The sequence below is a fragment of the Mastomys coucha genome, unplaced genomic scaffold (genome assembly GCF_008632895.1).
Source record: "Mastomys coucha isolate ucsf_1 unplaced genomic scaffold, UCSF_Mcou_1 pScaffold20, whole genome shotgun sequence".
Lineage (NCBI taxonomy): Eukaryota > Metazoa > Chordata > Mammalia > Rodentia > Muridae > Mastomys > Mastomys coucha.
The window spans coordinates 108,443,221-108,456,952 of record NW_022196903.1 but is presented as its reverse complement, the minus strand read 5'-3'; the positions used below and the strand labels follow the sequence as shown (position 1 = coordinate 108,456,952).

The 13,732-nt window shown below is 44.8% G+C and overlaps 2 protein-coding genes across 3 annotated transcripts in view; one reads left to right on the top strand and one right to left on the bottom strand.

Annotated features, from left to right (window-relative positions):
• Timp4 (TIMP metallopeptidase inhibitor 4) overlaps positions 1-1,356 on the top strand; it is a 7,262-nt gene extending 5,906 nt beyond the window's left edge. The window contains exon 5 of one of the 2 annotated variants that reach the window (XM_031382992.1): positions 517-1,356. In XM_031382992.1, the coding sequence (XP_031238852.1) occupies positions 517-615 (99 nt within the window). In that variant the 3' untranslated portion in view covers positions 616-1,356. Of the gene's footprint in view, positions 1-497 lie in introns of both variants that reach the window. The other variant, XM_031382991.1, reaches the window with a different exon arrangement.
• Syn2 (synapsin II) overlaps positions 1-13,732 on the bottom strand; it is a 153,887-nt gene that overhangs the window by 38,495 nt on the left and 101,660 nt on the right. The window contains exons 2-5 of the mRNA XM_031382990.1: positions 12,000-12,057; positions 9,756-9,847; positions 7,549-7,705; positions 2,723-2,812 (exon numbers count right to left, since the gene is read on the bottom strand). Of these exons, the coding sequence (XP_031238850.1) occupies positions 2,723-2,812; positions 7,549-7,705; positions 9,756-9,847; positions 12,000-12,057 (397 nt within the window). The remainder of the gene's footprint in view (positions 1-2,722; positions 2,813-7,548; positions 7,706-9,755; positions 9,848-11,999; positions 12,058-13,732) is intronic.

Here is a 13,732-nt window from a genome sequence, read left to right as displayed (position 1 = left end):
AAAAAAAAAAAAAAGAAGATCTAAGGCAGGTGTGTGGTGACATTCCTGTAACAGCAGTGCTTGAGAGGCTGAGGCAGGGAGGATGCAGCCCAGCTTGGGCAACATAGCAAGACGGTGTCTGTAAAAAAACAAAAACAAAACAAAACAAAGCAAAACAAAACAAAGGGGGCTCGGGGAATGAGGAAAGGGAGCATGGAAAGACAGCGTACTCTTCAGGCCCTATAATAATTAATTTATTTTCAAATTTTAATTTAGTCTATAACAAATTTGTGACAATTTTCATTTGAAGGTAAAGAAGGAATAGGGCCTATCAAGATGAGTCTATGTGACACCAGAAAGATAATACTGTTTACAAGGAGACAGGGAGGATTCTCAGGAAGAAGCCCGGGACTGGGAAAAGCAAAGGTGGTTGGGATGGCCATGAGAACACAGGGGTGGGAAAGGCAGCAGTAGAGAGAGGACATTCTATTCATCTGATATTGTGTGATTACGACTAGATCACCACTTGCTATGCAGTGCCCTGTACCATCTCAGCCCCCAATGAGTGTCTCTGGACGGACTGGCTGCTGGAACGGAAGCTCTATGGGTACCAGGCCCAGCACTACGTCTGCATGAAGCATGTTGATGGCATCTGCAGCTGGTACCGAGGCCACCTACACCTCAGGAAGGAGTACGTTGACATCATCCAGCCCTAGTAGGGACCAGGAACCACACCCTTGGAAGAGGTCTGAAGACCAAGCCAGTTATATGTGGTACTTTGACCATCACCGCCTGCCATGTTGCTGCCAGATAATGGAAAATGACAAGTGGATGGCCTGGCCAGCAAAATGAAGGCTGTGGGGCATGTTACAGCTTGTGTCTGCTACCCACATCTCCAGCTCACGACTTGTCAAGGGTTGGGAAGGTAGTATGACTTATCTGCCTTGCCCTAGCCCCTCTCCCCTGTCTTCCAAACCTTGTTAGTCTAGCTTATACATATTACTGAACGTTCTATCTGGCTTTGTTTAACTGAATTTTCTTAGCTCATACGATAAGGGAGAAGCTATGACTGTCATAAAATGGTACAACCTTGCGATGTATGCTATGGAAGGTGGGCTGGCTGTATCCCGAGTTGGCTGGCTGGCTGAAAGGAAAAGCGTACACTAAAGCTCCATATCTCCTGCTCCCACTGTCTCACCTTAGCCTAATCCTCTGACACACTTTTAACTGCTTGAAGGACACAGTGGGAGCCGAACAGCCCACTCTTCCTCTTGTCCTGCAAGTCCCCTGATACTTTGGCTGGCAGAAGGTCTGGCCCAGTTGGCATACATCTTTGAAAAAGAAAACTTACATGCTAGAACAAGCATTTTCCCTCCAGGTTAAATATCTCTATTGCCTTCTGTTGGTGTCTGGTGAATTTCTCTTCAGCTCCTTTAGTTGCTAATGTCTTTGTTCCTACTTTAGAACTTTGTCTTTAAACAAAACAAAAAAGGTGAAACAACAAAGGTGCCCGCCATCATGATCTTCCTCATCATGATCTTTCCCTGAGGCAGTAGCAGCTGGGAGGGAGATAATACAAGCTGCTAGTGCAGAATACACTTTTCACTTCTTCGAGCTTCCTCAGTGGCTCTCCCTGCTAGGTATCACAGCAGGAAAAAGCCAGCTGTGACCCTGACAGTATCTCTACCCTCCACTCACTGTATCTTAGACTCTAGCTGCCAGTCCCTTGAAGGCTCCTCAGCTTCTCTATAAGTCTTCCTAGTTTGTCTACATGAAAAAAAACCACTAACAATGGCCTCTGTGGTTTATTAAATCATAGAGCTCAACATCCCCAAAACCTTTTCCTGGGGAAGATGCTAGAGATTATCAATTCTTTTTGACAGCTCAGAACTGGTTTTCATTTTTGATATGTGGTCAACTAGTAAGCAGGGCCATCTGTGCTGTGCTGGGAGGAGTCGAATTTAAATACAATGACAGAGGACAGTAAAGGGAACCAAATATGGTCTCTGTTCCAGAACACAGCACTTGGAAGGCTCTGCAGTGAGACTCCAAGTGGGGTCATCCAGTAAAAATCCACACCATCCTTGGGCAGAGGGTGTGGGGATGGAGAGGAAGCTGGAAAGTAAACTCCAGGTAGCTCAATATGAAACATCCTCACAGCCTTCAACCAACCATTTGTCCTTTCCTTCTGATTTTCTGGGGGTGGACACAAAGGAGGCATGGGATTAACTCTGCCCTGTCACAATTTGGAGGTGGCCAAGGAAATGCAAGCCTAGTGAAGAATGACAGAAGCAACAGCTTTTATCTCAGGAGGCTTCATACCTCCCAGAAGGCTATTACTTGGGGGGTCTCTTTGATTTGTGTGTATGCAGTATTAGATACCTGATCAAGGGCAGCTATGCCCACTTGGCATGGTTGGGAAATTGACATATGGTGAGGGAATGTAACATGCCCAGTGACACATGGCAAAGCTAGAGCTACACTCAAAAATCATGAAACTCCAGACTGTTGGTTCACAGATTTGTTACATTCAAATCCCTTTGATTCTGCTTTTCTTTACTCTGTCCCCAGAACTGGAAACCAAAAAACTGTTGGCTATAATCTAGCTATCTTGGCTGCTCTAAGCAGTTCCACAGCTACCTGACATGTTGGGCCTGAGGTGCTGAGGCTCTTGCCAGACCTCTAGAGTCACCATGTGGCTAAGGTAGAAACAGCAGAGTCAAAGCTCCACTTAGCCACCTACCATCTCTCGGTGATTGGGGTAGTATGTCTGCTCAATGAGTGGGAATTTCTCCCCTCCCAGTGTCTTGAAGATGGCCACCATCTGAGCAAACTGCAAAAGACAAGAAAGAATTTCAATGTATCCTCAGCTTCGGGAACAGACAAATCATCAATTCATCAAATAAGCAGAACATTTTCTCTGTAGAAGGCACTGTGTTAAATGCACTGATGATACAAAGAAAGGAAAGGTACATGCAATTCCTCTTCAAGGACGTTTGCTTTAGTTGGGGAAGGGAAAGAGAAAGCTAGTATTTATTGAGGGCCTACTTTTGTTAATGGTTTCCACATAATCTCTTTTCAAATTGACAAGGATGAAAAGAGGTAGGGAACTCCACTTGACTCACAGAACTGGAGCAGGGAGAGTGGTGCATACCCATAATCACAACACTCAGTGGAGGCAGAAGGATGATATTGCCTCAGCTCCAGGCCATTGTGTTGAGCTACACGGTAAAATCTTGTCTTGAGAAAAAATGTAATAATAGAACTGAAGAGATGTGAAGCAAGGATTGAAACTTGAGTCTCTAACTCTAAACATGTGCCCTTCTGAGTAACAGAGCAAGATAAAATTGAAGAGATAACATGCCAGACAAAGAAATCAATAACTCTCTCTTGTGTGCTATATGAACCCACCACAGTCTGCACAAGAGGTGTCATGAATGAGGCTCTTCTTCAGGAAGACTGGAGGGTCAGTGGTAAGACGTATAAATCCTCCTCCTGGCACTGACTTACTGGACTTAAAAGGACTGACCTCACTTGACTCCTTTATATGTGGTAAAATGAGAAAAAGCTAGGTTCAAACATTCAGCATTGGGGCTGGAAGGCTTCTGATACATATCTAGTACTCCTTGACCTTTGGGGGGGGCACCTAAGAACAAAGAGGTCAGCTGCCTGAGGTCACATTCTCCAGCTAGGTTCACTGCCAGATCCTTCATTAAATCCTTTGGATATCTACTTTTCTGATTCTACAGAGGCAATGCTCTTCGCACAGGAAGCAGAAGACATTCCCAGCCAGTCCACCTCTATCCCACAATGCCAAGCCCAGTGCATGGGCAGCAAGGGAAATCTAGCATCATTTTTCTAGTGGGATCAGTTCAAGCTCTGGTCAGCTGCAAGGGAACGTTGTTGGATCAAACCTGTCCTCTACTCATCAGAGACAGGAAAGCTAGGACCTTTGTACAAAGCTTAGGTCCCTCTCTCTGTAAGGCTATTCGCGTGAGTGCAGAGCAGGAGGGTTATTGGCAAAGCAGAGCCGTCTGGTGGAGTTTCCTCTTAACCCATCCTTTCCAGGCCCACTCTTTAGATATGAGCAGAGGAGAGCCAGCTCCATCTGCTTCTCACACTGTGCATCAGAAAGAACATCTTTTATTGTATTTCCCCTTAAACATCACATCACAGTCCTGTTTTGGTGAAGATTCTATTAAAATGCAGGAAAACATGGGCCTTTTGGGGCTGCAGCCTTCAGTAATGTGGAACTAGTAACCTTAGGGTTCTAAGGCTTCCTTTAGGACTCAGTCTTCATCACACTGTTGATGAAAGAGACAGATAGATTCCACACCTGATCTCCTGTTTTACATGTGAGGAGACTACAGTTGAGTCCTCAGAGCACATGTGGTATTGAGACCACACTGGGAGAATGCCTAGGTTCCTTTGTTCTTTGCCCACTGTGTCCTTCATTGCCCTTCTTATCCATGGATTCTTCGATTTGCTCTGATTGCCCAAACTGACCCTCAGCCCTTTCTTTCATGCTATGATTCCTTCTACTTCACTTGACCTTCAGACATACCTGCCCACCTGGACCTGGCAGGATTCCTTTTCTGCCCAGGCTCCTAGAGCTCTCCAGCATCCCCAGGGAACTGATGCCAGCTCTGCCTAAAGACCTCTGTCCTGCTGCAGCCCACACTCTGGCATGGCACCAAGACATGTGGGGCCCTATCTTCCCTATGTGTGGGTGAGTTACACAGACAACCACACAGATGCCAGGAAAGCCTCCGGCAGACTCCCAGGGCCCTGGGACAGCCAAGACTAAAATGACAGCCAGTTCCCAGGCTTCAGTTGGGTTCCTGAGAGCTCACTCTACCTTCCCCACTCCATTCCCTGTCTGATTAATGTGCTGGGTTTGGCATCAAACCTCTAACTCCCTGGAAACTCAGATTAAGTCGCAAGTACACAGTTACCAATTAAACAAAGGTAATATCTGATAAGGGCTATTTCCTCTATGCCGACCAAAAAAAAAAAAGAAAAAAAAAAAAAGAACCTGAGAGCTGGTGTGCTGTTGGCAGTGAATAGAAAGATGCTTATTTAAACCACTTATCTAATGACTCAAGAAAGAATTCATTGAAGAAATGGGATTTCAGGTTCTATTTGAATAATGTGTTATCTCTGTCTTTCTTAGACATTAAATGCTTTAGTTTAACCCAGGTCCATCAATCTCCAAGGAACCCAGAACCAGATACATCTGGAGTAATCAGGGATGGTGGTGTTCTTGTTTTCTCTGGACTGTTGTTTTCACTGACCGAACTATTTCTTCTGAAAAGCCATGACTGGCCTGGACAGTTTGGGGCACAGCAGAGTCATTACTCAGAGTCATTCCAGTGCAGGGTACGGCACTCTCTAGCCCACTGGATACCTCTCCTCACATCAAGAGACCTACACTAAGACACTTAGGAAATGTGAGCCAGTGTTATCATAGCAGAGGGGCACTCCACTTACTGTCATTAAATGTGTCCACTTCTACTGACAAGCTGAGAACAACATGTAAAATGTCATTTGTGTGGCAGCTGCTTAGTGAGACTATAGGGAGAACTTGGTGTGTGGCCAACAAGCCCTGTTGTTCCCATGCAAAGCCAAAGGCAATGTGCTGGGATTGTGAATGGGTGAGAATGTGACCCCTCACCAGATCCCAGGTCTCATGAGGGATATCTTGGTTCTTCCCTTCTCTAGCCTCTGCCACAGTTTAGGAAAAGAAGTATAGGACCATTTTCTTTGGGAGGGCTCAATATCAGGGAACTATAATAATCACATTGGCAAAGTAATGGCATATATAGTATTAATTACAGTTTGTAGGCACATGAGATGGTTTGTCACAAGGTCACATCATTAAATCACTCAGTTAAAGCTGATACCGGCGGCATCACCCTGCGTAGCTATGAGAGAAGCAAATTATGACAGGGGATGGGCTGGGTTAGAGCATATTTCAGGAGGAAGGTCATGTAACTGAGGAGATATGGGCAGTTCCCAGAAAATATTTGATAGACACCTCATATATGTTTTCTGAGATAGGCAGCACACTCAAATCACACCACCCTTTTAGCCTGTCTTTGCAGAACAGTAGGATTCCAGATGTCACAGGCCACACACAGGGAAAAGCTGCAAGCGAGCTCAGAAACCCAGCCCCTCCTTAACCATAGCAGCTCTCAGACCTTGTCCACACTTCTTCTTCCTACACTGGAAGGTCTCTCTGGCACCCAGAGAACAGGAAAGCTGCTCATTTGAGTGTAAAAAAAAAAAACAAAGTCAAGAACAGAGTCAATGAGCCTGTCTGGTTATAGAATACCCCTCCAGCTCCCAGAGTGAAGCAATTTAAGGTTCTGAAATGCCACAATAAGCCTGGTGAACCTTGGTAATCTAGCATGTGTGAAATTTGATTTTTGAAAACACAAGAAGATAAAGAGGATATGATTAGAGGCGAGCACTTCCTTCCATGAGGCCAACCTGGGGCAGCAGAGCTAGCCGAGGGGAGCACCCAGCCTGGGGCAGCAGAGCTAGCTGAGGGGAGCACCCAGCCTGGGGCAGCACAGCTAGCTGAGGGGAGCACCCAGCCTGGGGCAGCAGAGCTAGCCGAGGGGAGCACCCAGCCTGGGGTAGCACAGCTAGCCGAGGGGAGCACCCAGCCTGGGGCAGCAGAGCTAGCCGAGGGGAGCACCCAGCCTGGGGCAGCACAGCTAGCCGAGGGGAGCACCCAGCCTGGGGCAGCAGAGCTAGCTGAGGGGAGCACCCAGCCTGGGGCAGCAGAGCTAGCCAAGGGGAGTACCCAGGCATCCCAGCCCCTCATGCCTCATTCTTTCAATACTTTCTCAGTCTAAAAGTTTCCACAGCCCTCCAAGGTTTCTAGACTGTCTGTGGAGGAGGGAGTCAAGCCAGCTCTTCTTCACTTTGCATGAGACAAAGTGCGACTTACAGAAATCCTGGCTCTGTAAGTTTGGCAAGTGACTTGATCCTTCCTGGGTCTATTTCTCTGTACAAAGTGAAAATAATAATACCTCCCTAGTAAGCTTATCATGAAGATTAAATGAAATTACACAGAATAATCTCCAAAGGTGGCACCATAAGAACGAGGTTTATGCTCCTCATTTTGTTTTTCTCCCATGAAGGGTTAGAACTTGACTACCTCAAAGGAAACTTCCAACTCACATTTACTGTCTGATTCATGCGTGTGTGGAAGAATCTGACTTTGGGGTTGTTGGAACCATGGTAGAACTGTCTCTAACACTGTTAGGAGTTGAAGTTCTCTACTGGTGTTAGGAATTTCCAATAGTTTATGCATTTTAAGAGGCAAGAGGCAGGCCCTTTTACCTCTGTAGGCCCTGGTCAAGGAAAGACCAAAGACATCATCACAGGATCTCTGTGCAGCATGGTAGAAAGGTCAAAGGTTTACTCTGCAGCAAAACCATGCAGCCCATGACATCTGGTAACATGCTACTATGATGGCCTGCCCCATCCAGACTCCCAGCTGACAAGCCTCTCGGATCTTCTCAGCTGGTGCTGGAGGTACTCTGAGGGCATGCTTACCACCCATGGCTTGTCACAGAAGTTGTAAATGGACTCCAGTGAGTTGATGCTGGGGAGGCCTGCGTACTGCATGCCAATGACCAGGTGGCGGAAGTCTTCATTCTCTGCCATGCCAAATGCATGCTGCCGGATGAGCACAAAGTCTGGTCTGAAGGACCTGGCAAGAATACAGAGTCAAGTTTCTATTAACTAGTGCCTCAAGTAACACATTTTCAAAGCCTAAGACAGAGAAGAGATGTCAGTGGCCACTCAGTCCGTGACTCTTGTGCTGTGTTGTTCCTTTCTGGGTGGGTAATGAAATATTACTGTACTTTGCTGAGGACTATGTTTCTGAATCTCTTCCATTCCTTTGGACTAAATGCTGTTTTTTTCTAGCATACAAATACTCGAAGGAGGGAAAAGACAGTTTTAGGCCCCCACACCTTAAGTGACAGGGTTTTTTTCTCTGTCCTCATAGAGTAGTATGAAAGTCTGAAGTGCTTGTGGTTCCAGAGTTGTGCTCCAGTCAGATCCTGGAAGACCATACTACTACCAGATCTCTGTTGTTAATGTACTGTTCAATTCCTTAAAACTGCTTCTTAAAATAGGCAATGCCCTCATCAAGCCCCAGGAGAGCAAGGAGCTAGGCTGGCTGAGGGTAGATGCCAAACTTCCCAATGTTATTCTTCCAAAACGGACGCTAGGGAGGGGTGCAAATATTTTTCGCAAAACTGAGGTTGAGCAATGGGACTTCAGGAAACACTGAGAGTACAGAATGTTCCCACGCATGGGAAAGCTCTCCTGGTTTCACCTCTAGCCAGCAAAGCTCCTAGCTATAGCTGCTTTAGAGGACTAGGTTGCCTGTCTTCATGCCCTAGCTCAGAGACCTTCCCAGAGAGGCAGTTTGTGGCAGCATCTGCCCCAAGGCTCTGCAGCTCAGCATTTGACACCATGTACAATGACCTACCTGGTCCTCTGCCCAGGCACCCATCCAACCCCACCTACAGATCCAACCAAACCCAGCTCAGAGATTGGCTCTAGTAGTGAGGGTTAAGGTGCTTTCCTCAGTCATTCAAAAACTTATTACCAAGAGGTTATAACATCTGCTTAGGGCATTCTGACCTGATATGAGGACTCCATACGCCCCAATCAGGCCTTTCCTTTTGGACACTGAAGCCCAGCTGCATCCCTGATAGCAAATCCCAACCTTTTATTCCAGTTATGAGAATCATTCAAGTTCTCTGTTGGCACCTGCCCTGGAGCCTGCTGCTGTTCCTTCTGTCACCACCTGCTTGTGTGTGCATCTCTACGATGCATTACCTGCCTGTGTATGCATCTCTACAACACATTCAACCCATGGACGGAGAAATCTGTCTATCTGTTGTGGATCTACCTAAGTTTACCTCAACCCTGAATGGGCATTTGCTTTACCTTTGTTCTTCTTCAGAGTCCAGAATGGGCAAGCCCACTATTCCACTGTTAGGTCTCAGACACACCCAGTCTGGTCTTTCCTGCCACTGACCCAGATCCTGTTGGACACTAGACTCCTAGGGGTCCAGGGTCCTGTGACTGAGGTGAGGTAAGAATGTTATTCTCTCTCCTGGAACTTGGAACTTATTTATGAAAACCTAAAGTGATATTAAGCTTCTGGACAAATGGAAACCATTTCTCTCATCTGGAATTCTCATGCCCTCCCTGAAAGAACTTCTCAGACCAAGGTGCTCAGGACAGCACCTGGTGTGGAAGTGCTCAGGACCTGGTCATTTTCTTCCATCTACAATGTCTATTTCAATAGTAGATTTTCCTGTCAGACACATGAGTTGTTGGGAATGAAGAATAAAGGAATAAAGAGGATACAGGGATGAGCATCCAAAGAACAAGCATTCAGTGCAGGGCTTTGATATCAACTCTGAATGGATCTAAGCAAATCAGCATAAATAGGAAGGTCAAGTGTTCTAAAATGTTTTAAAAAGCAACGGGACCTGGTTTTCCAGGGGTGCTATTTGGAGAGATAAAAACACAAACTCACCCTGACTTGAGGGTAGGTAGTAGTCCTAATGATCCAGTTACCCCTAAGTGAGTCTGTGAAACTTAAGGTTGCTTTTTCTAACGCTGGACTAAGTTGCCTTCTCTAACACAGTAAACACAGTGCAACTATCTCAAGTTGACTTGAAACCACCACATCAAGTCAGAGGGGACAGCAACCCCAAGAATAGAAAGGCCCTTACCGGACAACCTTTGTGCCATTCCGGAGTACCTGCATGTCCACGGCGTAGGTTCCATCTGCATGGGCCACCAGGTTAAGCTCTGAGAATTCTGCCTGGAAAGTAACAGTACACAGTGAGTCTCAGTCCCGCACACAGCAGCAGCCGCAGACCAAGCATCTATTTAGTTTCTATGTTTTTAACAACCATTAGATTTTTGCCCAGTACTCAAGGAAACTCTTTGAGTGGGGTGCTAGAGAGAATGCTCTCCATCTATCAAAGGAGAAAACTGCCTAAGTTACATGACTTTTCTCTCACTGTGTCTTCTGATTCCCAGCTCAGCATCCCTTGAACCTATCTACAGAGACAGTGTGACCAGGACAAGCATCTCCTTTCTTAGTCTCTGCTTGAAGCCCTGGGTTCTGGGTTAGCCCACTGGGTTTCTGTCTCCCCTGTTCCTGACAGCATGTCAAGTGAGGTACTTGCCCTGCCTGGGTTTCTGTTTCTTCAGTCTACAACACAGGAATGGTTTTTATCAATCCATAATATCTAACAAGTTGTTTGAAGAATGGAATATAGACTGGGCATGGTGATATACCCCTTATCATCTCTGTAAGTCTAAATCAAGTTCCAGAACAGCCAGGGCCACTTAGTGACATAATGTTGTAAAAATAAACAAATAACTGTAGTAATGGGTAGGAAAGCATCCTATTATTCTGTAAATTCTAACAGAGACAAGGAGTAACTTCTGTTATTGCATAGAAAATATGTTATTTAAACAGGACATCTCCTCCCCACAAAGCACCGAATTTTCTATTATGTGGAGCAAGAGACAGAGGAAAGAAAACAAAAATAAACAAACATCCTTTCAAGTTCCCTATAAAATAAGTTCTGAAGTGTGCCATAGGGTCAGAGTAGGCAGGCAATGAACCTAAGACGTGTTCACCCAGAATCACATGTCACCAACAGCATGGGGGAAGGCCAGTAGCCTAGGAAGACACTCCTCCAAGGCTTCCTCATCTTGGAAACCCTGCACTGCATCTGAACTGTTTTTTTTGTTTTGTTTTGGGTTTTCTTTTTTTTTTTGGTGTGTGATTATAGCATTTATTATTAAGTTGTAAAAAAGTTTCCTATTAAAGCTATCTAAGAAAAAGGGGGAAAGTGGAAAGATCCTAAACGAGGGAAGAGAAAAATTCTTTTAAGTAGGGAAAGGCAAAAAATTCTAAGGGAAAATATTCTTCTCTATCTGCTTCTCCTCTCTCTCTCTCTCTCTCTCTCTCTCTCTTTCTCTCTCTCTCTCTTTCTCTTTAACCTTTTGTTTTTTATTTTGTCATATTCTTTAAAATTTATAAAATATTGTAACAATAAAAATGAGCATTATAAAAGTTATTTGATATAAAACAACAATCAATTGAACAGTCTTATGTAGATGCTTGACTATAGCAATACTGAAAATACATACATTTTTCTCAATATAAATTTTAAATAACTTCAAACATATTAACTATATTTTAAAATAATACATCACTACTAGTTTTTTTAACGAACATAAATAGATGAAGTCTTTTTGTTTGTTTGTTTTTTATTTAGTAGAGCTTAAAATCTTGGCTCTTACTGTGGTACAAGCCCAAAATAAGAACAATTTTTAGACAATTGGATTTCATTGTAATAAGGCTGTATTTCAATGACCCTCACATCATCAAAGGATTTTACCTCCATCATAGCTAAGCTGAGAGTTGACAGTTCTGTTGAGTCAAGGAGTGAATTGTAGGCACGATTTTTGGATACAGATTTCCTGCTATGGTCAAAGCTAATTGACTTGAGAGATTGTCTTCATTCTCAGCCCACAGAGAACAGGTTACATTCATTTTTAAGAAATGGTGTGTGAATTAAGATGGTCTATCTGTGAAGCCATTCACCAACTGTTTCAATGAACAATGGTTCTGCTTGGAGGGTGGCACAGACATTAGGTGAGGGTAAGAATCTGGTTTATTGACTGTGATGATTTTGAAAAGCATTATCTCAGAGAAAGAGTAACTTATAAAGTCATCTTCTTCAAAACTGATACAATAGTTACAACTATCAAGCAAAGCAATCAGTCTCACACTTCCGTTGTTCTCTTGAACATCTGAACTGTTAAGTCAAGGAAATAAATGAAAAGTCCTATGACAGGAGATGCACATTCAAGAACCCAGTAGGGGACACTGAGCAATAAGAGCTGGCTCACTCTGGGATGACAGAGAGCATGTGAGGCTTCATGCTGATTACCTGTTCCACCTTGATGTCATAATCTCCAAGGATTTTTTTGCCCCGAAAGCACTTGGCCCTAGAGAAAGGGAGAAGGGCACATGAATTAGTTCTGTGCAAGTGTGTGAGCTCAGACATGCAATCTCCTCAGTACAATTAGCAGATGGACTCCAGACTGAGAGTTGCGGGACTTGGGTTCAGGCTCTTGAGTTGCTACTGATTGCCATAATGCCCCAAGCAAGCCACTTTCTTTAAGCACCAATTTACCCACCTGCAAAATAATCCACAGTACCTTTTCACTTTCAACTTGTCATTTTATGATCTAATCTCCTATATTACACACACACACACACACACACACACACACACACACAGGGACAGAGACAGAGACAGAAAGAGACAGAGAGAGAAACAGAGAGAAACAGGATGAGTGAGAGAGAAGAGGAGAGTGTGTGTATGTGTGTGTCTAGAAATAGGCATTTCCTCCATATTGTTCTTGGTAAAGACTAGGTCAATCTTTTACACCTCTGATGTGTCCTTGTCTTCTAACCCTGTGTTTCTCTCTATAACTGTCACCAACCTGTAGACTGTTAGAATTTAAAGAAATCCCTATGGACAGGGTTGCATTTGGTTGAGTTGCTGGCTGGGAGGGTCCTGTGAAGATCCTCAGCCAACTAGGCTGATGCTAGGACAGATGGTTTCTCTCTGCAAACAGTGAGGTCCCATTGCAGAAGTCAACATCCACACAACTCATTGAACACAGAGGGGTTAAGCATGGAGCCTTCACCGCTATGTTCTAGTCTCTTTGGTGCAGGAAGGTACTCTGTGAGTGACAGAAAGAGAATCATGAACGCCAACTGGACCACAAAACCTTTGACCTATAATCTGTCCTGCCTGCAAGATGTGCTGAAGCAATCATGACACTGAGCTTGTGGAAGTGGCCAACCAATGTCTAATTTAACTGATGACCCACTCTATGAGAGGGAGCACATGTCCAACATTGCTTGGATGGCCAAGAACCAAAGACTGGATACCCTGGAAACCTAGGGTAGAGCCAAACAAGATGTGTTTCTAAAAAATAAATCAATGAAATGATTCCCAACGGTATTCTGGTATACTCATAGATCAGTGTCCCTTCCGGTCATCATCAGAGAGGCTTCCTTCAGCAGTAAATAGGAGTAGATGCAGAGACCCGCAGCCAAACCTGAGGAGAAAGTCTAAATTGGAGATGTCCATTGGATCCCTACCCTTGGAGCTTGAGGAGTCCCTCAGAAGAGTGGAGAAAAGATTACAGGAGTCAGGAGGAATGGAGGACACCAGGAACCACTGACTCAACTAAGCAGGGCTCATGGGGGCTCACAGAAACTGAAGAGGCAAGCACAGGCCTGCATGGGTCTATACCAGGTCCTCTGTATATATGCTTTTGCTGCTAGCTTGGCGTTCATGTGGGAGTGGGTGTGTCTCTGACTCTTTTGCCTGCTCTGTAGACTCTTTTCCTCCTGTTTAGTTGCCCTTCAAGCTTCAATGTAAAGACTTTTGCCTGGCCTTATTGTTTTGTTGCATTTGGTTGTTTCTTGGAGGCCTGCTATTTTGTGATGGGAGATGGAGGGGAAGTAGATCTAGGGGAGGTGACAGAGAGCTGGGAGGAGTGGAGGGAGGGGAAACTGTGGTTGGGATGTATTGTATGAGAGAAGAATTTTTTTTAAGATGGAATCAGAACAGAAAGATTAAGAGAGAGAGAGAGAGAGAGAGAG